The sequence below is a fragment of the Rhinoderma darwinii genome, chromosome 3 (genome assembly GCF_050947455.1).
Source record: "Rhinoderma darwinii isolate aRhiDar2 chromosome 3, aRhiDar2.hap1, whole genome shotgun sequence".
Taxonomy (NCBI): Eukaryota; Metazoa; Chordata; class Amphibia; order Anura; family Rhinodermatidae; genus Rhinoderma; species Rhinoderma darwinii.
This window is the reverse complement of record NC_134689.1, coordinates 213,435,630-213,460,263: the sequence shown is the minus strand read 5'-3', so window position 1 is coordinate 213,460,263 and position 24,634 is coordinate 213,435,630. Positions and strand designations below refer to the sequence as shown.

Below are 24,634 nucleotides of genomic sequence, written 5' to 3'. Positions count from 1 at the left end.
AAATATGTTAGTACTTCACTAAATCAAACCACTAAAGGACTCATTAAAAGTTGGATATCATTGGACATTGTTCAACAGTTATTTTTTTTCTTTCATTTTACCCTTTTGAACAAATGAAAGTGTTACAGTCAAGACAGGGGTTGGAGTGTCAATGCCATCTTCCCATCAAGAATAAAAGGCTGCAAGTTCTGAACAATAATACTTTGAGCCTTCGCTTTGTTGCATGTACTAATGGTACTTGACTATGGTCTTTGATCTAGCTAGTGATTATGTTAGGTGAGAGACATTCTAATTAAACACCATTTGCTGAAAGATTAAAAGTATCCCCGGTATGACTTCTATCTGTATCTAAATGTTGTTTTGGTCAAAGTGATATGAAATATTGCTATTTGGATATACAGTCGAACTGTGACCTCCGGTTCAAGCACATCTTACACAATAATCATTTCTTTACTTTCTATTTAAGTTTTGAAAGCATATCTGTGTTTCCAAAATCCATAGAAATATAGTGGAAGTTGTATATGACACAAACAGTATGTGCATCACAAATGACATTGGTTTTAGAGTATCATATCTAACGTTAAGGCTGTAGACATTGAACGTGCACATATCCTGGTCTTTAACGCTTGAACAAACTTGATACCTCTAGTTGTATGGAAAGAAAAATCAGAAGGGACAGTCTGAAAAATTGTAAATTAAACTTCCTTCTTATTACGTAATGAAGTTCTTAATGGAGTTGTCCGGTTTCAGCAAATTAATGTTACTTATTGTATTATTAAAAGTTATACAATTTTCAAATATACATTCTTTTCTAATTCTTCACGGTTTTTAAGATCTCTGCTTGTTGTTATTCAGTAGGAACATTCATTGTGTTCTTCCAGTGCATACAATTCTGTCCATGGTCATGTGATGGACACACAGGTGCACGGCTCGTTACAGTTATAGTATGTGTATCAGAGCTGTGTCTTCTAATGATCCCAGCACCTGTGTGTCCATCACATGTTCCTACTAAATGATAACAAGCAGAGATCTTGAAAACCATGAGGAATTATTACAGAATGTATATTGGAAAATTGGATAACTTATTTATACACAAAATAACATTAATTTTCTAAAACCGGACAACTTCTTCTAAAGCCGAACATTCCACCACAAACTACCCTTCTTCAATCTATCAAACCTCCAAGATCTATGTGTATTGCCACTTTTTTTTCTCTACTTTTCTGCGATTTTTGATACCATAGTACAAGCATGTGTTTTTTTAAATTATCCTAGGACTGGACGCCATCTACCTTAAAGAGGCTCTGTCACCAGATTTTGCAACCCCTATCTGCTATTGCAGCAGATAGGCGCTGCAATGTAGATTACAGTAACGTTTTTATTTTTAAAAAACGAGCATTTTTGGCCAAGTTATGACCATTTTTGTAGTTATGCAAATGAGGCTTGCAAAAGTCAAAGTGGGTGTGTTTAAAAGTAAAAGTTCAAGTGGGTGTGTATTAGGTGCGTACATCGGGGCGTTTTTAATACTTTTACTAGCTGGGCGCTCTGAAGAGAAGTAACATCCTCTTCTCTTCAGAACGCCCAGCTTGTGACAGTGCAGATCTGTGACGTCACTCACAGGTCCTGCATCGTGACGGCCACATCGGCACCAGAGGCTACAGTTGATTCTGCAGCAGCATCAGCGTTTGCAGGTAAGTCGATCTTACCTGCAAACGCTGATGCTGCTGCAGAATCAACTGTAGCCTCTGGTGCCGATGTGGCCGTCACGATGCAGGACCTGTGAGTGACGTCACAGATCTGCACTGTCAGAAGCTGGGCGTTCTGAAGAGAAGAGGATGTTACTTCTCTTCAGAGCGCCCAGCTAGTAAAAGTATTAAAAACGCCCCGATGTACGCACCTAATACACACCCACTTGAACTTTTACTTTTAAACACACCCACTTTGACTTTTGCAAGCCTCATTTGCATAACTACAAAAATGGTCATAACTTGGCCAAAAATGCTCGTTTTTTAAAAATAAAAACGTTACTGTAATCTACATTGCAGCGCCGATCTGCTGCAATAGCAGATAGGGGTTGCAAAATCTGGTGACAGAGCCTCTTTAACTACTTCTGGTTTCATGAATGGAGCTTCCCTGTCCTGTTATTTATATACTGCAATCTTGGTTGTCAGAAATACTAGAAATGGGGAGAGGGATGTGAAGGGTGACACACCATTGTAAATTTAGACTTTCTATGATTTTATCTTTTATTGGCACAGAATGATGCCAGTGCAATAATAATTCAAGTGAATAAAATAGTAGTATAAAAAAATAAAAGGAATTTATATACAAATGTCTTTTCTAGCAGTCTAACTGACACACCGTTGAATCAAGTTTACTGAAATGTCTGAGAAGTATCATTCGTTTTTAGAACGATGCTTCTTCTCATTGCAATTTTCTGTAATTGTTCATTGAAAGAAATGAAAATAAATTTTGTCTAAGAGTTTCATTTCTATGTACGTTTATAGTTTCCAAAAAGTGTACAAGTTGTCATTTAAATTACATTGCAGAGGTGCTAGTGAACATCATCAGTAAGTTCCAATAAAACTAAAAGTGTAAGAATCTTGCACAACGCATATTATGCTAAGTATTACATTTTGACCTTGACATCAGAAAGATGCGGCAACACCCTAAGAAAAGGAGATATTTTATTTTTTCAATTATTATTCAATAGAATCCTATTAGTCAAGAGGAATCAAACTGAATTTGATAAGCCTAATGGTAGCCAGGCTTTCCTCCTGGAAACTTTGACAACTTCTTTTCAGGATGTGATTATTTAATATAGGGAGGGGATCCTGGCTCAGGGTCTCCTGCTATTAGCTAAGGCCCAGTTCACATATGCATTGGAGGCTCCGTTAGGGGCGTCTGTCAAAGATCCCACCGAAAGTACCGTTGCACAACGGAACCGGCGCTTTCGGTATTTTCGTTGTTCTGCTCCTTTGATGGGGCAGAACAACGGAAGATTGATGCAGATCTGAATGAAGCCTAAGCTGAGATCTGTTTCCAGAACAGAAACAGGGTTGTACATTTTAAAGAATAGGTGGTATAGGCAAACATTAATTACAATTGGCTTCATCACCACAATCGTCTGATAAAGGACCTCCTAGGAGAAAGTACTCAGTGATTAGTGTATGGTAGAAATGGGGACAAACAAACCCCATTGTTATTCTGTATGAACAGATAAGCTGCCAACCTCCGCTACATTACCTTTATGACCTCACATTCAAACATACTATGTGCTCTGATTTATTGAAAGTTGTTGTTTTTTGTTGTACACAGTGCTTTTTAGCCGCAGTCTGAGTTCTATATAAAGTCCATTGTACTGCTAAATTCATTTGTTTGGTTTCAAAAAATGTTTTATCGGAATAGCACTTATTATTTGTCTCCATTACTAATGTTTCTTAGTTATACAATGGCAAAGAAATTTAATTTCAACCATTTTTTAAACGTAATGGAGACCAAATGTACATTTCCAAGCATGGTATGATATCATTGCAATACGTGTTTGGAAACTGGTAGACTTACAAAAGATACAATCATTTACATTGAATAGAAAAATTCTTGCTAAGTTACCAAAAGCATTAAAGAAAAAATCTTAATGACTCCTTGATTCTTTCTATAAAAAAGTAACAATGAATGAAGTCATAGCAACTCACCATCTATTTTCTTCCATCAATCTAGGCAGCATAAATATGATGTAATTAACCCAAAACGGGTTTGCAACCTCATCACAACTAGGTTTCTTATTTTTCATCTTCCATTATTTAATACATTATGTTTTAAAAAGACATGGTCTATTTGCAACTGCAATTTCCATCTTGTGAACAGATACATAGACATAATTCAATTGGTCATTTTATTTCATCATTACTGGGAACATTACCCATTAATATGAACAATAGACAGATGTAGTATCTCCGAATTTTGAATTTTTTTAATTTCCACAAATAAAATGTATGGATGTGCATGTAAGATATGATATCCTTTGGATCCACTATAACTTGCCATTACTTTGAAGTTACTGTTTCTGAATATAAAATTTAAGTTGAAGTCCCTATTTGCACCCATGTGAAAAAAAAATGTGAATTATCAACCACACAAGTATATAAGAATTTGTATTAAAAACATAGTTTCACATAATAATCATGACAATCTCTGAATCAGACAGGTGGAAATTCACTTGGGAGATTCCTTACATTTGAGAGGATCATTACTCATTGCTTCTGGGGATTTACTGTTATGACTAACAAAATAACATTTCCCTAGGATTAATATGTCAAAAATTCAAAGAAAAAACGGTGACATGCAGCTCATCCTTTTGCCGACAAAATATTCGACATATCTATGTAATCAAACTATAGTTAAAAGGATTTTCTCATGACAAATATTGATAGCATATCACTAGGTTATGCCACCACCATCCAATCTGTGGGAGTTCGACCACTGTGTCGAACGGTACTTCATATCCTGAGTGCTTTTTCCAGAGCCTTTTTGGCTGCTCGATTTTGGCCACATAGGGCCTTTAAGAAGTCAAGAAGTTAAGAAGCCATGACCAAGTATATGCAAGAATACTATACAAAATAAGCATAGGCAAACAAACTCATGCTGGTATGGAAATTGGAACATTCAGATTCAAAGAACCACAGAGCAAACCGCTACCCATGAGCAAAAGAACCATAAACTATTCATGACATGAAACAGAAAATTAAACTTTACAAAATAATTTAATAACTTTAAGTTCTACAAGTTGCCTCCATCTGTTAACAAGTTTGGCGTAATTTTTTACATTTCCAAATTCACTTAAGCTACTGAAATATTCATTGTAGACTAGCATTCAAAATATACACAACACTTTCTAACTTGTAATGTTGTGCTCTCAAGAGGGAATTAGATGCGTGACTGGGATAGACGGGAAAGTTGCATATTACCTGCTTAATGGGCTGAAATGTCAAGATGTCAGGGATTTATTTAACAAAGTCTATAAAAGACAGCAGTATTAATAGATGGGACTGTCTACAGTTTGCTTTTGTTGTGTCTTATCAAGTGACAATTCTCAGTAGCCCTGTGGCTGAGGGAAAGATAAAAGAGAGAAATGCCTATTGTGAGAAGAATAGCTTTTACTGAATGCTGATATTTTGCTAATCTGATAACATTATTGGAGTCTTCACCGTTCTTATGGACAAGGAGAATATTTAGGCAGTACTTCAAGTCTATTTATAAGTTTAAAAAAATGGACATAATAATAAATTATTATTACGGTATCCATACTAATAAATGTGAAATGTAAATAGACCAGAGCATGTTATTTTCTTGAATTAGTAATACTTAGAATAGACTATTATAAGGTCTAGATTGAGAATTTAAAAATCTCAAAGTATAAAATGTTTTAATTATTTCTGATTTATAGAAGCTGTACAAACAAAGTTTTAGTGCTTACCTGGTCTAAACATTGTCTTTTGAGCTTTATCAGATAAAGAATATCTAATAAAATCTAAGAATTCATTACATATTAGTTCTGTTATACTCTGTAGGCTCTACCTAGAGAAATACAGCATCTATGTGTTCTACTGGTGGGCAGTGGTTTATTTGTAAGCACAGTGGTGAGAATTGTCTCTTCACGTTTCCGTTGGAGGCTCACAAATTCATTCAAAAGATGGACACTGTAATGGAACTTCCGATGGACCGCAATGTAAGTCAACAACACATCAGAAGCATTGTGGCTTCCATTATACATGGAATCATTGATGCAGATGTGAACTAAGCCCTACAGCAATGGTAGACCTGAGAGCACTCAGGAACCTTCGCCATATGTTCCAAGGTTCATGACTGTTGGCGAATGTGGAACATGCAAAAGTAACAAAGCCAGGATATACCTGGAATTGTTCATTGCCATTTCTTCTGTACAGGAAAGTTGGGAAGATTCATAAATAAATTCCACTGGAAAACTATACCTTTTATCAACATTAAATGGAAATGTTGCTTGTGTTGCTAAAAGTGTCAGGGATCATCATAAAAGAAGGCACTTGCACCCTTTACAATGGACATGAATAACAAAAACATTTATACCAATTTTGTAACTCATAATTACAGATGTAGCCGTCTTTATCTTGACTTTTAACGCATTAAATACACAGTGGCAAGAAAGTTTAACTTTACTTTTTCAATGGCTTTTCAATGGCTTTTGTTGTGTGATAGCACGCTGCAGTAAGTTATCAGAGTCAAGATAAACTTGGCTACATCTGTAGTTGTTTCAGTTGCTTATAAAGCACTAAAGTATTCCATAGTTCTATACAGAAGTTGTCATCATTTGCTGTTTTTTTTTTTTTTTTGGTATAGGAGAAAACATGTGTACCTGGAGGAAACCCATGCTAACAAAGGAAGAGCATATAAACTCTATGCAAATGTTGCATAATAATATCATTAAATCTATCCTATTGTTTTAGGTAGCAGTAATGTGCTTCACATTCATCATTTGTCGGCAAGTGTCATGGCTTATCTTGGTACCTGCTATGTCCATGCAGTTATAGCTTCCAACAGTTAATGCAGAACTCTACAATAGTTTTGTATATATTATTTATACCTCCCGTGAAGTAAAACTGGAATAAACAGTCATATGAATATTTACTTTTATGCATGTGATATTTTATTCCATTATTTTATTTCACATCTTTTACCTGTAGCTCACTTTACCTGAATTTCACTGTTCATGTATTTCTAAAATGTTGATTTAGTGTATATTGACATATTTTATTTTTCATACTGTAGATTATGCTAGCCAATAACTGACAGCTTATAAGTACAGGTTTTAAAAGGTCAAAATATCCATCAGTACCGTACATACATAGTAAAGTCCTGTAAAATTGTGCATTGATCCTTTTCTCTTGAAACTGCCTAAAACAGTGGGAATGTACTATTTCCTATTCGCTTAGTTAATGATTTAACGGACCGATCAATAGACTACGCTACAGGATGTTATTGTCAAAATAGGGCATCCTAAAAAGTGAGCACATCATATGTGTTACTCTCTGAACGTGCAGTGGAGATTTATCTATTCATCACCACAGTTTTACTGTCGTTGGGGAAACTAAAAAGTCTATGAACACCCATGACATGAAAGATGATTTATATATATATATATATATATATATGTATGTATAAAAAAAAAAGTATATGCGAGCTGCATCCCAAAAGTAATGAGAATAATTTGCAAAAAAATCCTTTTATTTAAAAAACACATAATTAGGCTCGATCACCTGCAAAGTAAGTCCCCTGGGTCTGAACACAACGATTCCAGCGACACTGCCATTCTTCATAGAAGTGATAGAAGTCTTCATGTGAGAGTTTGTTCAGAGCCCTCGTTGCGGCGGAATGGACATTTTAATTTAAAAACTTGGGCTGACGAGAAAGCAGCTTCCCCATATGCTGTCTTTAATTTTCTGAAGCTGTTTTTCTAAGTTTCAAGCAAAATTTTAATGCTAGATGCTCCTCTGCATTTTCGTCCATGACGAGAGGAAAAAACAAGGGTGTACTTTTGTAACATACCAACATTTCGAAAGACTCGGGTCCAACTGAGGATGGTCCCGCTGTATACTTAGATACCCCCACAACAAACTCCATTCCCACTTTCCTCACGCAGACCTCATGGGGAGTGAAAAAAACTCTCAGCACTTTTGTGACGCATCTCGTGTGTGTTTGTGTGTGTGTGTGTGTGTGTGTGTGTGTGTGTGTGTATATGTATATAATAATAGTTTGCCTTGGGTTAAAAAAGTTGCACTAAGTTTCAGGTTGCAATCTTCACCCCTTTATTAATTTTCAGACACCCTGTTTATTTATTTTCAGACCCCCTCATATGCAGTATATATCCGGCTCCCAGTTTCATACATTTGTCATATAGGCATGTCTCTCCCAGTAATACATGCTATAAATGCAAGTTATGTGATTCCAGGATGCTGCTGCCTTCTCTAGATTTCATGTACAAGAACAGCATCATTCCTGTACTGCATTCTCTTTCTATTATAGCACCTCTGTGATCTCCCTACACCTGTGCTGACACAAACACTCAAGCTGCCTATGTGTATGAGATCTCTCCGCTCTCTATATACACTGATGCTGCCTATATGTGTGATATATCCCCTTTCCTTTGCTGATTCTGTCATATGTTTTCTTTTTCCTCTCTATATTGATGCTGCCTGTGTGATCTCAACCACCGCACCCTGCAGATTCTTCTTTGGGGTTCTCTCTCTGTCTCTGTCTTTCTCTGTGTCTGTCTCTCTCAGCCCAAGATGTTTTCCTCTTAAAAAAATTACATGAATCTTACTTACTCCTATGGGCTGTTGACTAAGACTGGCATATGAAACGCCACTCTAAGTACATCTGGGTCAATTTGTTTATATTTCAAATTTGTAATCGCACAACTAGGAGATATGGTGAGATTTACGCAGATGTGATGTGTTGAATGTACAATGTTTCATGATTTAATATGGCCATAAAAATAAGTTACTTTTTGTTTCTTTCAGCATCTTGCAGAAAAAGCAGAAGAGATACAAGGATTACATCAATGGAGGGATGAGTTTGGGGTAGGTTTCACACATAATTATAAAGAAAACTTTATGATTTGGGTTTATTTTTTTAACGGTTCCAGAAGTTTATGGAGAAAACCAGCATGGCATTTTGTTTTGCTGTATTTTTAACTTTGCTTTTCTGTTACTGGTTATTATATTATTATATTAAATATTATGAGGGAGCATCTCTTTTCCTAATAATTAGGCTTAGATGACACTTTCGTCGGTCTTTTCCGTTGTTCTACCCTGTCAGAGGAGCAGAACAAGTGAAAAACTGAAGCAACGATTCTGTTGCACAACGGACACTGCCGGCGGCTGACGGAACCCATTGACTTTAATAGGTTACATAGTTACATAGGTTGAAAAAAGACATAGGTCCTTCAGGTTTAACCTTTCTCAATAAATTACCCGTCATTCATTGCTTGATTAATTATAACCCTCAATGCAATTTGTCAGTAAATAATCATCTAGCCATTTTTTAAATGCTGTCATAGTACCTGCCATCAATACCTCTTGGGGAAGGGCATTCCATAGCTTGACCACTCTAACTGTAAAGAACCCTTTCATATATTGATGTCTGAAACTACTTTCTTCCACACGCAATGGGTGTCCCGTTGTCCTTTGTAGAGTACTTAGAAGGAACAGATCTAGTGTTAGTTCTCTGTATTGACCACACATATACTTATACATATTAATAAGATCCCCTCTAAGACGTCTTTTTTCCAAGCTGAACAACCCCAATTTTTCTAGCCTTTCATTGTAAGCAACACATCCCATCCCATTTAATAATCTCGTTGCCCGCCTTTGAACCCTCACCAGTTCTCCTATGTCCTTTTTACAATGTGGACCCCAAAACTGAATTCCATATTCTAGATGTGGCCTTACAAGGGATTTATAGAGTTGTAATATTACATTTGAATCCCGGATTTTTAACTCTCTTTTTATACACCCCAAAATCCTATTTGCTTTTGCAGCTGCTGCTTGACATTGAGTGCTGCTGCTTAGCTTATTTGTTACCAGAATACCCAGGTCCTTCTCTTGTTCCGTTATCCCCAGTTTTATTCCATTTAATGTATATGAATTAATGCTATTATTGCATCCTAAGTGCATTACTTTACATTTATCAACATTAAATTTCATCTGCCATGTTTTTGCCTATGCTGCCAGCTTATCTAGGTCTTGCTATCAATCCGATCCACAAGGTCATTAATAAAGAGAATAACCCCTTAACGACCGCCCACCGTATTTTGACGGCAGACAGTGCAGGTGCTTAGTCTACAGCGACGTATTTTGGCCCTGTGAGCACTCATGCTCTAAGCAGGAGCTGTAACTAACAGCTCCCGATCTTAGAGAAGCCTGCTGAATACAGCTGGGTCGGAAAACATTCAGAGCCCAGCTGCTTAACCCTTTGATTGCCGCGGTCCATGACCGTGGCATGATCAAAGAGAATTCCCCTCTTTGATCGCGTCACTGGAAACCCGGTGACGTGATCAAAGAGCAGGCAATCCCTCTGCAGTCAGCCCTGGGGACCTAGAAAGAACCCCAGGGCTGTTTGTTCAGTTTGCCTGCTGTTAGGGAACACTATGTGCGGCCCTAACAGCAGCCTGTGTCATAGTGACACAGTATAATGTATTCCCATACAATAGTATGCTAATACATTACAAGTAAAAAATAAAGTTATAAATAAAGTTATCCCTTATGGGATTTTAAAAAAAAAGTAACAAAAAAATAAATAAACAAAAAGTCATTATTTTGCTAAAATATATTTTATTGCCCCTACACTAAATAAAGACAAAAAAATATTAGGTATCTAAACGACCGTAATAATCTGAAGAATTAATCTAACGGTTATTTAGCATGAAACGTGAACAGGATAAAAAATAAACAAGAAAAATGATGCAGAGAATCGCTTTTCCTTATAGTCACGCTGTAAAAATAATTTTTTTCTACCTCCAAACTATAAAAAAAATAATACAATTTCTCCCACATGAAACAAGGCTTCATACGGCCATGTAAAAAAAACAAAAAAAAAAACAGTTATGGCTGCTGATATGCAGAAAGGTAAAAACTGAAAACTGACTTCTACCCATTTTGAGTAAGTCCCATTTATAACAACTCTTTGTTTTCTGTCCCTTAATTTATTCTTTACTCACTTGCATATATGGCCCCTGTGTCTGTAGCTTCAGAACAAGACTGTTGTGTGGAACAGTATCAAATGCTTTTGCAAAATCCAAATAAATCCCACCAGCCACATCACCAACATCCAGATTTGCACTTACCTCCTCATAGAAACCAGGCATGTTAGTTAGGCACGACCTGTTTTTCATGAGTCCATGCTGGTTAGCAGTTATTAGACTTTTCTCCGCTATATACTATTGCAGTTCAACTCTTAGAATACCCTCAAGTACTTTACATACCACAGATGTCAAACTTACTGGACGGTAGTTACTCGGTTCCACCTTTTGACCCTTCTTAAATATTGGCACAACATCAGCCGTTCTCCAATCCTGTGGCACTGATCATGATACAAGAGACTATAAGCAGATGAGATACAACGGTCTGTCCAATACTGAGCTCAATTCCCTTAACCCTTTAAGGACCAAGGGTCACTGATGCCTCAATGACCAGGCCTAAATTTAACGTTTTGGCATACATTCTTTTAAACTGTCATAGCTTTTGAACTACTTCAGATAACTTCACCATTTTTTTAGTTTTTTGTTGTTTTTTTTTAGAACAAATCACACTTTAAAAAAATATATATTTTTACTACATATACAACACATATTTTATATTATAAACAAACAATTGACCAAAAAAGTGCCAGAGTTAGTGTAATTTATTAAATGACACTAAATCGTTAATTCATTAATTAACCTTCTAACAAAGTATTATCACGCTAACTAACCTACTATTCCTGCCTGCCTATTCTAACAATAAGGGGCACAGGGAATACAAAGTACATACTTTCTATATACTTTGTAAGTGTGTGTGTGTGTGTGTGTGTGTGTGTGATACACACACACACACACACACACACACACACACACACACACACACACACACGTGTGTAATACTTTTCTTTTGTCTTCTCTCGGTCAGTCTCCTTCTCTCTGAAACACTGTGACAGAGTGAAGGAGGCTGAGAGGAGATGACAAGTTGGGAAAAGTTTGTTTGCAAACAAACTTTTCAGAGATCACTATGATTGGTTTATCGTGGTGATCACATGCTCTGTAGCCGAACCAATCGGTTCGGCTGTCAGAGAACATGTTGGTGGGGAGCCAGGGACACTGACACCGCCGGCGTCAGAGTGCTCTCCTCTGCGCTATGCCGGCAGAAGCAGAAGACTGCAGATTCACGCCCTGGCTGTACGGGGTATATGTGGCTAGGACGTGAATCTACAGATTGTCGGCATAAAAGGGTTAATACCCGTGGATGTATGCCGTCTGGGCCAGAGGATTTATAAATATTTAATTTGCTCAGACGCAGCTGTACTTCTGTGTTAAGCAGGTAATATTGGGTGGGGAACCTTTATCACTGTCCCCCTGACTATCTGCCACTGGGATCTCATCAGTGAACACACAGGAAAAGTACATGTTTAATATCTCAGCCCTCTCTCTTTGTCCTCTACAATTATATTCCCATGCTCATCTTTAAGAGGGACAATATTATCGGATTTGTTCTTTTTAGCATTAATATATTTATAACAAATTTTGGGATTTATTTTAATGTTGTTAGCGATTTGTTTTTCTGTAGATAACTTTGCTAACTTGATTTCATTTTTATATTTCCTATTGAGAACTTTAAGTCTAGATTGCTTTTGCTGAGCCCTCAGACTTAAATATTTTGAATACTTTTTGTTTTTGTCTTACTATAGTTAGCAATTCCCTATTCATCTACATTGGTCTCCTTTTATTTCTAGACATTTTGTTATCAGTGGCTAAAAACGTACTACACGATGCATGTAATACATCTTTAAAAACTCCCCATTTAGCTATTCAGTATTCCTATTTGCCATTACATGATCCGAGTCAACAAGACTAAGTGTTAACCTCAGTCGATTTAATTTTACTTTCCTATAATTCCAGGATTTTATTGCTGCCCTTCGTATTGCTTTATTGAAAATTATATTATATTTACCATATTGTGGTCACTGTTGCCCATGTGCTCCCGGACCTCCACATCTGATATTGTGTCTGGTCTATTAGATAAGACCAGATCCAGCACATTATCACCTCTGGTTGGTTTATTAACCAACTGAGTGAAATAATTGTCTTGAATTGTGTATAAAAACTTCCAGCTTTTAGCACATCCAGCGGCTTCTGTGTCCCAATTAATGTCAGAATAGTTAAAATCCCCCATAATAAGGACCCCATTATTATTTGCTGCCATTTGTATTTGTTGCAGCATTTTATCCTCGGTCTGTTCCGCTATGTTCGGTGGTTTATAACAAACTCCAATTCGTAGTTTACCGTTATTAATTGCTCCATGAATATTTACCCATAAACTCTCCACGCTGCCACAACCTCCCACAATGTCTTCATTCAGGACTGGTCTTAGGCTGGATTTTACAAACAGAAAAACCCCTCCACCTGAAAATCACGCGCGTCGCACGGACCTATGTTAGTCAATGGGCCATTCAGACAGTCCGTGATTTTCACGCAGCGTATGTCCGCTACGTAAAACTCACGACATGTCCTATACTCGGCAGTTTTTCGCGCATCACGCACCCATTGAAGTCAATGGGTGCGTGAAAATCACGCGCAGCACACGGACGCAATTCCGTCTGTTGCATGTGATTCGCGCAACAGTAGATAAAGAAATGAAGGGAAAAAAAGCAGCACTTCCTTCATTTCTTTTTCTAAACCGCAAAACTGCGTGTCCTAAGGATGGCATATGCGTGAAAATCCCGCAGCCACGCACCATTCACTGATGACACACGGAACTGCAACGCGCGCAAAACGCAGCGTTTTTGCGCATGCAAAATGCACACGCTCGTGTAAATCCGGCCTTACAGTAAGTTTCATTGTTTCCCCGCCTTTCCCTATGTTTTGGCGGTGCCTCGTTCTCTGTCTGTTTATGCAGCAGTTTCTGTCTTGGAAGGATTGTACAGATGTGCTCTTTCTGTTGAAGTCTCTGTCTCAGACGTTTACTGTCTGCCATTGTATTGCTGCCCCGCCCCCCTTTGCACTTTCTCTGCTTGAGTGACTAAGTGTCTGGAGGGCAGGAAGCTGTGAGCGGGCGCTCCACTCGGCTGGGCTGGGTTACGGCATCCTTTCTCCTCCCTGCTGCTAGCATGATACTCAGTGCAGGTCAGGAGGGGAGGGGAATAGGAGTTGTTCCCTGCTTGACATTAAAGCTCTCTGAGGAAAATGCCTGTACAATGATTCGAATGTTATTTCTACCTAATCAGTTTTTGTGACAGGAAGAGTGTACTATATTAGGTATTATTTAATAATTCTGTATTTTTTTTTTAACTTTGTGTTTCTGGGGTTGGAGCCACGCCCTTCCTGTTTCCATTTCAGGAGCACAGTTTTAGGGTATGTTCACACGGCCTATTTACGGACGTAATTCGGGCGTTTTTGCCCCGAATTACGCCCGAAAATAGCGCCTCAATAGCGCTGACAAACATCTGCCCATTGAAAGCAATGGGCAGACGTTTGTCTGTTCACACGAGGCGTATATTTACGCGCCGCTGTCAAATGACGGCGCGTATATAGACGCCCGCGTAGAAGAAGTGACCTGTCACTTCTTTGGCCGTAATTGGAGCCGCTATTCATTGACTCCAATGAATAGCAGCGCTAATTACGGCCGTAATTGACGCGGCGTTCAAGCGCCTGCACATGCCGGTACGGCTGAAATTACGGGGATGTTTTCAGGCTGAAACATCCCCGTAATTTCAGCCGTTACGGACCCCCGCCGTGTGAACATACCCTTATTCTGCTGCCTGTTTGAGCGCAGCCAGTTTTGGAAGTTCCTGAGAGAGGGCCTATTCAACCAGGGCCGTTTTCACCTCTTGGGCCGAAATAAGTTTTATACCTTTGGATTAAATTTGTAACACAGCCTCTTGTCAACCATTATAAGTTGGACATTTGGATTTTCAGAAGAGATGACCTTTGTACAGTCTGTTCTGACCCTCATTGGGTTACTTCTTGCCAAAACCCCATTATTGTGCTGCTGGTAGGACATAAGGAAAGTGTAGATTTAAATGTTAATCTGTTTTTCTTAGTCCTAGCATCTGCACAAGTTTCCTGCCCTAGTTAATGCTACTACTATATAATAAACACAGTGTAGGGAGGGACTATGCCTTTATAGCATAAGGGGGACCTTTACTTGCTGTGTTGTAAGTCCCACCCAAACGGTACCGAAGTGTCGGGATTGCGAATAGAAATCGCGTCCTGGCTGGAAGCGATGTCTATTAACTCCCAAGACCATTCAGTAACATTAATGTGTGAGTAAGTGACTGCACATCATGATCTAGCAAGATCACTATGTGCTGAATACATGAATGAAGAGAAGTGTATGACGCTGATTGGTCACGGATTGGTCAGCGTCATACACTTCTCACCACAACGCCCACTTGGTCAAATGTAAATACACGCCAAGTTGTCTTAAGAAAGTCATTAGCATAAATCAAAAATAGGTCATAACTCTGTCAAAAATGATTGTTTTTCTAAATAAAAAACACAGCTGTAATCTGCATTACAGCGCTGATCACATCATGTAGAAGATAGGGCATTACCTACATAAGGTGTAAACCGATGATAGGGTGATGAATGTGCTCACCTGGTGATGTCGTGCTAGGAGCACGACACCCCTGAAGATGTTGACTTTGAGTTGTAGTTGATTTTCAGGGAGCTGCAAGCCACGGGTTGGGCCGGACACCAAATCCTTGGACCGGATCTTAGTACGATAGTGGAATTATGAGAGTTAGACCTATGGTAGGTGAACAACTAAAAAAATCAACCCTTGAAGCGGCGCTGGTCCCGTGGAACGTAATTCACTGATGCCCCTAGTGTCGCATAGTAAGGAGGCAGACACTGTGTGGGTTTGGATTGTCTTTATTGGATAAAGGCGACTCTTTCGGAGCCGAACCGGGTCTTCTTCAGGCAGTATCAGAAGGTGAAGCTTAGCAACGGTTGCTACAAACGCTTTGCGCTCAACCAATGAGCGCCCAGCTCCAGCACACTCACTAAATACCTAAGCCGCTTAGATGTCAGATCGCATCTAGCAACTTGCATCAAGAAATACACCCTTCTCTCTCCACAATCCCTTGCCGGTTTACACCCCAACCCAGTTCTTACACATCTGTTTATTTATTCATTTACACATGTAATTGTTACGCAATCCATCCAGCAGGTCCGCTCTCCACTTGTGCTGAAGGAACGGCTTTTCTCTGCGCCCCTGCAGGACCTTACAGCAGCCCATGATAATACTACAAATACCTGATAATGTCTCCGTGACTATAACAGACTGCCATCACCCCTCCTCCACTGCATTTATTCCGCACATTATCTGACCTTTTTTGTAACATGTGCCCTTTGACCCTTGCCACTGTCAATCTCTTCTCCCGTTTTTTTACAGCATAAATAACGCGTCGCCTGTATCCAATAAAGACAATCCAAACCCACACAGTGTCTGCCTCTTTACTATTGCAACACTAGGGGCTATCAGTGAATTACGTTCCAAGGGACCAGCGCCACTTCAAGGGTTGATTTTTTTGAGTTGTTCACCTACCGTAGGTCTAACTCACATAATTCCACTATCGAAAATGAAAGGGCAGCATACAACAGAATATTCAGACAAAACAGAAACAAAGTAATAACCATTTCACCGAATTTCAATAAACCGTAATGGTCACAAACTTTTGGTGATTATTTTAGTCTCAAACTTAAGCTTAGCATGAGCTCAAAAAAGTCCCTGGAATATATCAGTACAGGCTATACTGACAGATTCTGTATTTGTGTATTGTTTTCTGGGCAGTTTCATAACTATTCGTTGCACACTTGTCAATCCTAATCATCATTTACTGTTGCATTTTTTTCCCTCTGGATTACTTAGAAAAATTCACAGCAAGTGAATACAAAGTTGTCGGACTAAATAGCATAAGCGTAATTGTTTGCAGGACGCAATTGTCTTTATTTGATAATTAAAGAAATGGTAAACTATTCCATTGGGATTGAGTGAGGGAGATTTGGGCTCCATTATTGTACTGCCTAGCTGTAGTTTACTTTTCCTGCGCACTGTCATGCTTTACTTTGATTAGTTCCTGCAGGGATAGTGTTTTGCTTAATGCACACTTTAGAAAGCCTGTAAAGCAGCACAATAAATCCCAAACGGTAAAACGTGTGCCGCCATACAATGCTGTCTGGAACCCTATATACAGAGCTATTCTTCCCCAGAAAAGATTCCTACATATGGCATTTAATATGGCAAGCCAAATTTTTTTGGGTCAGATTCATGTGAAATATGAGGCATACATTAGAATGGGTGTAATGTTATGGAGATGCAATACAGCCGTGTGCAGGAGGCCGTAACTCAAACAAGTAAAAAGGTAATACTTTAGTTCCTTAGTTTTTATCAATTTCCTTTTTTATGGGTTGTAAACAGCATAACGTTAACATTTAGCATTAGTACATGTAATGTGTTTCTACCGTTTTATTAGGTTCATGTTGAAACTTTCCTTTGTGAGACCATAATTTGACTTAAAAACTGAGAATCCTTAACATAATTTTGTATTTAGCAAACAGTTTTTAAGAAATGTTTACAGGTCTAATTGAAGTCTAATTGATTTGAAGTGAAGATAACAGTCAACAGAGTTGCTGTGTTTATTGTGTTTAAAGGGGTTGTCCACTACCGGACAACTGATGAACTATATACAGGATTGGTCATCCGTGTATGATCGGTGCGGGTCTGACACCCGGACCCCACACCGATCAGTTGCTCCAGCTGCCTCCGGGCAGTGGGAGTAGGTGTGGAAAAAACTACAGGGGGTTCACATGGGTTGGAAATTACTGTGAAAAACACTTACAAAATATCCAAACCCACTATGGCAGGGGCCTCAAGCACGCGGGCCGCATGCAGCCCCTGGGGCTGTCATCTGCGACCCGCGGGACACAGAGCCGCTAGTATCGGCTCTGCTCCGAGTCTCCGGAATTCCCTGACATCGCTGTCCACATATGAACAGCGATGTCTGGGGCTTCCCCAGAGCCGGAGTCCCGCGCAGAGCGCTAGTACAGGCTCTGCTCCGGGACTCTGTGGAATTCCCTGACATCGCTGTCCATATATGGACAGTGTGTCGGGGTCTTCCCCAGAGCGGAGTCCTGAGCAGAGCACTAGTACAGGCTCTGCTCCGGGACTCTGTGGAATTCCCTGACATCGCTGTCCATATATGGACAGTGTGTCAGGGTCTTCCCCAGAGCGGAGTCCCGGGCAGAGCGCTAGTACAGGCTCTGCTCCAGGACTCTGTGCAATTCCGTGACATCGCTGTCCATATATGGACAGTGTGTCAGGGTCTTCTCCAGAGCGGAGTCCCGGGCAGAGCGCTAGTACAGGCTCTGCTCCGGGACTCTGTGGAATTCCCTGACATCGCTGTCCATATATGGACAGTGTGTCAGGGTCGTCTCCAGAGCGGAGTCGCGGGCAGAGCGCTAGTACAGGCTCTGCTCCGGGACTCTGTGGAATTCCCTGACATCACTGTCCATATATGGACAGTGTGTCAGGGTCTTCCCCAGAGCGGAGTCACGGGCAGAGCGCTAGTACAGGCTCTGCTCCAGGACTCTGTGCAATTCCGTGACATCGCTGTCCATATATGGATAGTGTGTCAGGGTCTTCTCCAGAGCGGAGTCCCGGGCAGAGCGCTAGTACAGGCTCTGCTCCGGGACTCTGTGGAATTCCCTGACATCGCTGTCCATATATGGACAGTGTGTCAGGGTCGTCTCCAGAGCGGAGTCCCGGGCAGAGCGCTAGTACAGGCTCTGCTCCGGGACTCTGTGAAATTCCCTGACATCACTGTCCATATATGGACAGTGTGTCGGGGTCTTCCCCAGAGCAGAGTCCCGAGCAGAGCGCTAGTACAGGCTCTGCTCCGGGACTCTGTGGAATTCCCTGACATCGCTGTCCATATATGGACAGTGTGTCAGGGTCTTCCCCAGAGCGGAGTCCCGGGCAGAGCGCTAGTACAGGCTCTGCTCCAGGACTCTGTGGAATTCCCTGACATCGCTGTCCATATATGGACAGTGTGTCAGTGTCTTCCCCAGAGCAGAGTCCCGAGCAGAGCGCTAGTATCGTCTCTGCTCCGGGACTCTGTGGAATTCCCTGACATCGGTGTCCATGTTTGGACACGCGATGTCTGGAGCTTCCCCAGAGCCGGAGTCCAGTGCAGAGCTCTAGTACAGGCTCTGCTCTGGGACTCTGTGGAAATCCCTGACATAGCTTTCCATATATGGACAGTGTGCAGTGTCTTCCCCAGAGCGGAGTCCCGGGCAGAGCGCTAGTATAGGCTCTGCTCCGGGACTCTGTGGAATTCCCTGACATCACTGTCCATACATCGACAATGATGTCAGGGGCTTCCCCAGAGCAGTAGTCCCAGTGATGTCAGGACCACAGCTGGAGTCCCAGGAAGAGCCTACTAGCGCATATATGGACAGTGATGTCAGGAGCAGAGCTGGAATCCCAGGCAGAGTGCTAGAAGCGGCTCTGCTCCGGGACTCCAGCTCTGGGCAAGCCCCTGACATCACTGTGGCAGCATCTGCGGAGGGCACTGTGGCAGCATCTGCAGAGGGCACTGTGGCAGCATCTACAGAGGGCACTGTGGCAGCATCTACAGCGGGAACTGTGGCAGCATCTACAGAGGGCACTGTGGCAGCATCTACAGCGGGAACTGTGGCAGCATCTACAGAGGGCACTGTGGCAATATCTAGGGGTCTGTTGCATTATCTACAGAGGACTCTGTGGCAGCATCTACAGATGGCACTGCGGCAGCATCCACAGAGAGCACTGCGGCAGCATCTACAGATGGCACTGCGGCAGCATCCACAGAGAGCACTGCGGCAGCATCTACAGAGGGCACTGCGGCAGCATCCACAGAGGGCACTGCGGCAGCATCCACAGAGGGCACTGCGGCAGCATCCACAGAGGGCACTGCGGCAGCATCCACAGAGGGCACTGCGGCAGCATCCACAGAGGGCACTGCGGCAGCATCCACAGAGGGCACTGCGGCAGCATCCACAGAGGGCACTGCGGCAGCATCCACAGAGGGCACTGCGGCAGCATCCACAGAGGGCACTGCGGCAGCATCCACAGAGGGCACTGCGGCAGCATCCACAGAGGGCACTGCGGCAGCATCCACAGAGGGCACTGCGGCAGCATCCACAGAGGGCACTGCGGCAGCATCCACAGAGGGCACTGCGGCAGCATCCACAAAGGGCACTGCGGCAGCATCCACAGAGGGCACTGCGGCAGCATCCACAGAGGGCACTGCGGCAGCATCCACAGAGGGCACTGCGGCAGCATCCACAGAGGGCACTGCGGCAGCATCCACAGAGGGCACTGCGGCAGCATCCACAGAGCGCACTGCGGCAATATCTACAGAGGGTACTGTGGCAGTATCTACAGAGGGTACTGTGGCAGTATCTACAGAGGGCACTGTGGCAGCATCTACAGAGGGCACTGCGGCAGCATCTACAGAGGGCACTGCGGCAGCATCCACAGAGGGCACTGCGGCAGCATCCACAGAGGGCACAGCGGCAGCATCCACAGAGGGCACTGCGGCAGTATCTACAGAGGGCACTGTGGCAGCAGCCACTGTAGTATTATTATTATAGTAATATAGTGTTATAGTAGTTCAAATAAGTAATTTATTAACAATAATTTTGTATTGTATCAAATTTGAAAGTAATGCGGCCCGTCAACTTCCCATTTTTTCTATATGCGGCCCAATTACCCTGCCGAGTTTGAGACCCCTGCACTATGGGATATTTTTTCAGTATTTTTTTTTAATCCTATCATACCTGAGGGAGAACCAAACATTTCCCCCTGCTGTTCTTGTTTAATACAAGCAAATTACACTGTAAACATATGAATAGCTAGTCTATTTTATCATAATGGTCTTATTTATCAAGACATTTATAGTGTCATGAGCAGTGTGTGGCCAGCCATTGTCATACACAATCAGCACAACCATGGACAGCATATTCCTCCTGCTACTTTTGTTATCAATGTTCATGAACCATGTCTAATATTGTGCAATGAGAAATATTAAATATCTATTACAACTGTTACAAAGTTCTAAATAGATGTGCCTACACTTCCGAACATAACTAAATTCACAACATTATTTTTGCACATATAATATAATCGGAACCATATACAGCTCAAGTTCATAATATATTTCAGTGGACACAATTTTAGTTTAGGACCTCTTCTTTCATCCACTGACACAATATGATGACTATTGAGCATTAGAATGTTCAAGATATTAAACTAACTCACATCGTAGTTATATCTAAAAGCCTATAGCTAAAATCAACCTTCAATTTATGACTTCCCCCTCATATTTTGTAGTTATTTCCATTAATGGGGTTTCCCACTTATACAATTTGATATGCTTTTGTATCATATTAGTTAGATATGCCATAATAGCGTATTTAAGGGTGGTTCGACAACTTGGACTTTAACCATCATATGAAGCAATCCTTGCCCTTCGTTGAAAAAGGGCAGCATATGTGTGATCACGCAATATTGAAATGAATGACGGGACATGCACTACCACAATTTATTAGTAGAAGTACTCTATCGGAGAACCTACACTATCTTGGTGAAAGCTATATTCATAATTGAAGAACTTTCCATTGTATGAAGTTGAAAGTCAGATGCTGGAAATAGTATAATTGTGTTCTTGAGAAGGTTAAATGCGTATATATAGATGAGATGAATTTTACATTCAATTTCTTATCAGGCAAAACATTGTTTCTATTTTAGGGATTTTGCTGTATTATACTAATTAAGTGACATATATACACCTTTATTTTGTTCTATTCTACAGCAGAAAAGCAGAAAATTTAGTAAAATATGTAGGGCAAAAAAAGAAACATATGTTATTTAATTCTTTTGGGACAGGCAACGAATGTAATAACTTAAGAACAAAATATTTTTGAAGAGCGCTTTGTAGCAACATTGAACTGGATCCTTTTTACTACAGTGTGTCTAAAACTAATTCTAATTCTAGGCATGCTAAACTGTAGAGGCCTGTGAGATAGAAGTTTTTCTCGAGGTAATTTTGTGGCCCTCGCCATCTGTGCCAATCCCTAAATGAGCTACTGTGTGACATAATTATTTATTATTGTTTTGCTCGCAAACAAATTAGTTGAAGCTTTATATATGTGGCTAGGGGTCCTGGATTGCAGATGATTGACAGCAAAGATAATACTTGCTTTTTATCCTACTTGCCAGACGCCCAAACTTAGTACATTTTAGTGCATTTTTGCAGCATTTTCCCTGTCCTTTTTTTTTTTTATACAAAAAAAAACCCAATAAAAAAACAGTAATAACACATCAATTGAGCCACTAGTCAACATGCCTTTAGATCCTAACAGATTTAATAGCAGGGTTAAAGTAAGAGAAGAATATTCACTGTAATAAAATTCAGACCCTGCCCACTGAGCCCTTGTACCCCTACTGCAAATAAGGTAAGGGGTATATCCATCTCAGTAATCCAAGATAATAAGTTAGATAATGCAAATATACTGAAACTACTGAATAAGTTAAATTCACATGCAAGGCAAGGGCTACTTAGCATGTTTTTTTCCTGTTTTGTTGGCACCGCAGCACAACATGATGCAACTGCGTCTCATATTATACAGACGTAGCCGTCTTTACCTTGACTTTTAACGCATTAAATAAACAATGGCTAGACCTCTTATCTTGACTTTTTCAATGGCTTGTGTTGTGTGATATCACGCTGCAGCAAGTTATCAGAATCAAGTTAAAGATGGCTACATCCGTAGCATTATCAGTACGTCCTTGTTCTCATTATTTATTATGGATACATCTTACAATAATAAGGTAATATGTGACATTGTATAGCAGCCACAGGTAAGTTTTATTTTTTCTGGAGTTCACTTGGATGCTATGAAGGTAAATGATCACCTCCGGTGCTACGGTATACATCCCCGAGTGTAAGAGAAAGTATTGGTATACCAATGAATGTTATGTGGTGTAACTCACTCTCAGAGGTGTGACTTGAAACTCCTGGGCCCCAATGCTAAATCTATAACGTAGTCCCCACTACCAAATATTTATAATACTGTTGTCTTCTTATGTGGCTGAGGGTCTTTTGCACCCCCTCAGGCTCCGGGGCCCGGGTGCGACTGCTACCTCTGCACCCCCCTAGAGCTACGTCCCTGCTCATCCTCCTCTCATCCTTTGCTTTATTCAGCTAAAATCTTGTCACTGAACAGCCTATGCATCTACACATACACTTCTGAGCCATAGTTTGTTTTGTAACTGCAGCTACAAAAAAAAAGCAAAAGACATAGGAAAAAAGTCTGTGTCAGAAGCGGTTTAAGCTTGATGAATTACAGGATGAAGGCTTATGGCTATAAATGGAAACAGAATTGTTCCGAGAGAGGAGTGTAGCACTCTGCTTTTTCAGATTTTGACAGTGTTCCTGTTAATGAACACAGATTGTGGTTGCCTTGGAACACAGAAACATTAACTATGATAATAACAAACAGATATTTCAGATTGTCTATATTTTAACCACTATAGCCAAGATTTTTAACAATATTGTACATTTCCTGTGTACACAATTCAGAAAAGCATATATCTACACTGAAATAAATTGTTATTTTCTAGCAGAACTTGGCTTTTGGAAATGGCATGCGTAATCATGCAAAGTGACCTAAACTACTATAAACGTGGGAACTGAAAACCCAAAATAAATTCACACAACCTTTTATTTTAGGCGTTATATGGCCCTAGCTTTACTTAAAAGGAACACAGTAGTAGCAGTGTGAACTACTAAGCAAGTATCCATTAAAATTTATAGATAGCCCAAGAACCCCGTGTTCTGATATGCATCAATAGGTGACACAATCTGGATTGTAGCCACAAATAAGTCAATCCTACAGAAAATATTCACTCCAGTGTATAAAGGGGTTATCCGGCCACGGGACTGTTTTTCATACTGATGACCTATCCACAGGATAGGTTATCAGTATATGATCGGTGGGAGTCCGACACCCGGACCCCGCACAGAACAGCTGCTCCGGCTGCCTCCGGGCATCAGATGTCTGTGCAGGAAGCAGACGGCTCCGGGTCACAGTATAGCGGAGGAGCTGCAGTACTGAAGCTCTGCCCCTATTCAAGTGAACAGTGGCAGTTCTGCAGTACGGCCGCTATACAGTGCGGAGGCATCTGCTTCCGGCACCGAACACTGCATACCGTGCATAACATCTGGTGCCCGGAGGCAGCCGGAGCAGCTGATCGGTGCGGGAGTTGGACCCCCGCCGGTCATATACTAATGACCTATCCCGTGGATAGGTCCCCAGTATGAAAAACGGTCCCGTGGACAGACAACCCCTTTAAAGTGTTCCTATTGTTACAAAAAAATCATAATCACTCTTTAGGCAGATGTTGATGACTATAATAATGTAGCACAAGCAAAAAATGTTGGTCTAATCTAGATTTTTGACATTTCCTGTGTGAATTTAAATCATTATCTACATCCTACTTGGCTTAAAAAATGGTGCATATGTGTAAATATGGGTATATATGTATATGTCCATGGAAACACTGCAGATGACCGAAATCAAAAGCGGATATGTCCTTATCAGAATCTCTCAGTAATGCAGCCTCAGGCGTTAGGCCTCTAACTTCACGTGACCATATCTTGGCATATATTGGAATATATGAAAAACATTTTTACCATTTGAGATGTACGCTAAAAAGCTTTTTATCAAATTATACTGGCAACATGTAACAGGCCTTTTTGGAATGTTAAAGGATCATTGTATTCTCTTTAACAGGGTTTTCTA

The 24,634-nt window shown here is 40.7% G+C and overlaps 1 protein-coding gene across 5 annotated transcripts in view; it reads left to right on the top strand.

The window, feature by feature from the left end:
* The window catches only part of CACNA2D1 (calcium voltage-gated channel auxiliary subunit alpha2delta 1), a 737,376-nt gene that overhangs the window by 290,115 nt on the left and 422,627 nt on the right, over positions 1 to 24,634 (top strand). For all 5 annotated transcript variants that reach the window (XM_075857358.1, XM_075857356.1, XM_075857359.1 and 2 more), the window contains exon 4: positions 8,556 to 8,615. In XM_075857358.1, coding sequence (XP_075713473.1) covers positions 8,556 to 8,615 — 60 coding nt within the window. The remainder of the gene's footprint in view (positions 1 to 8,555; positions 8,616 to 24,634) is intronic.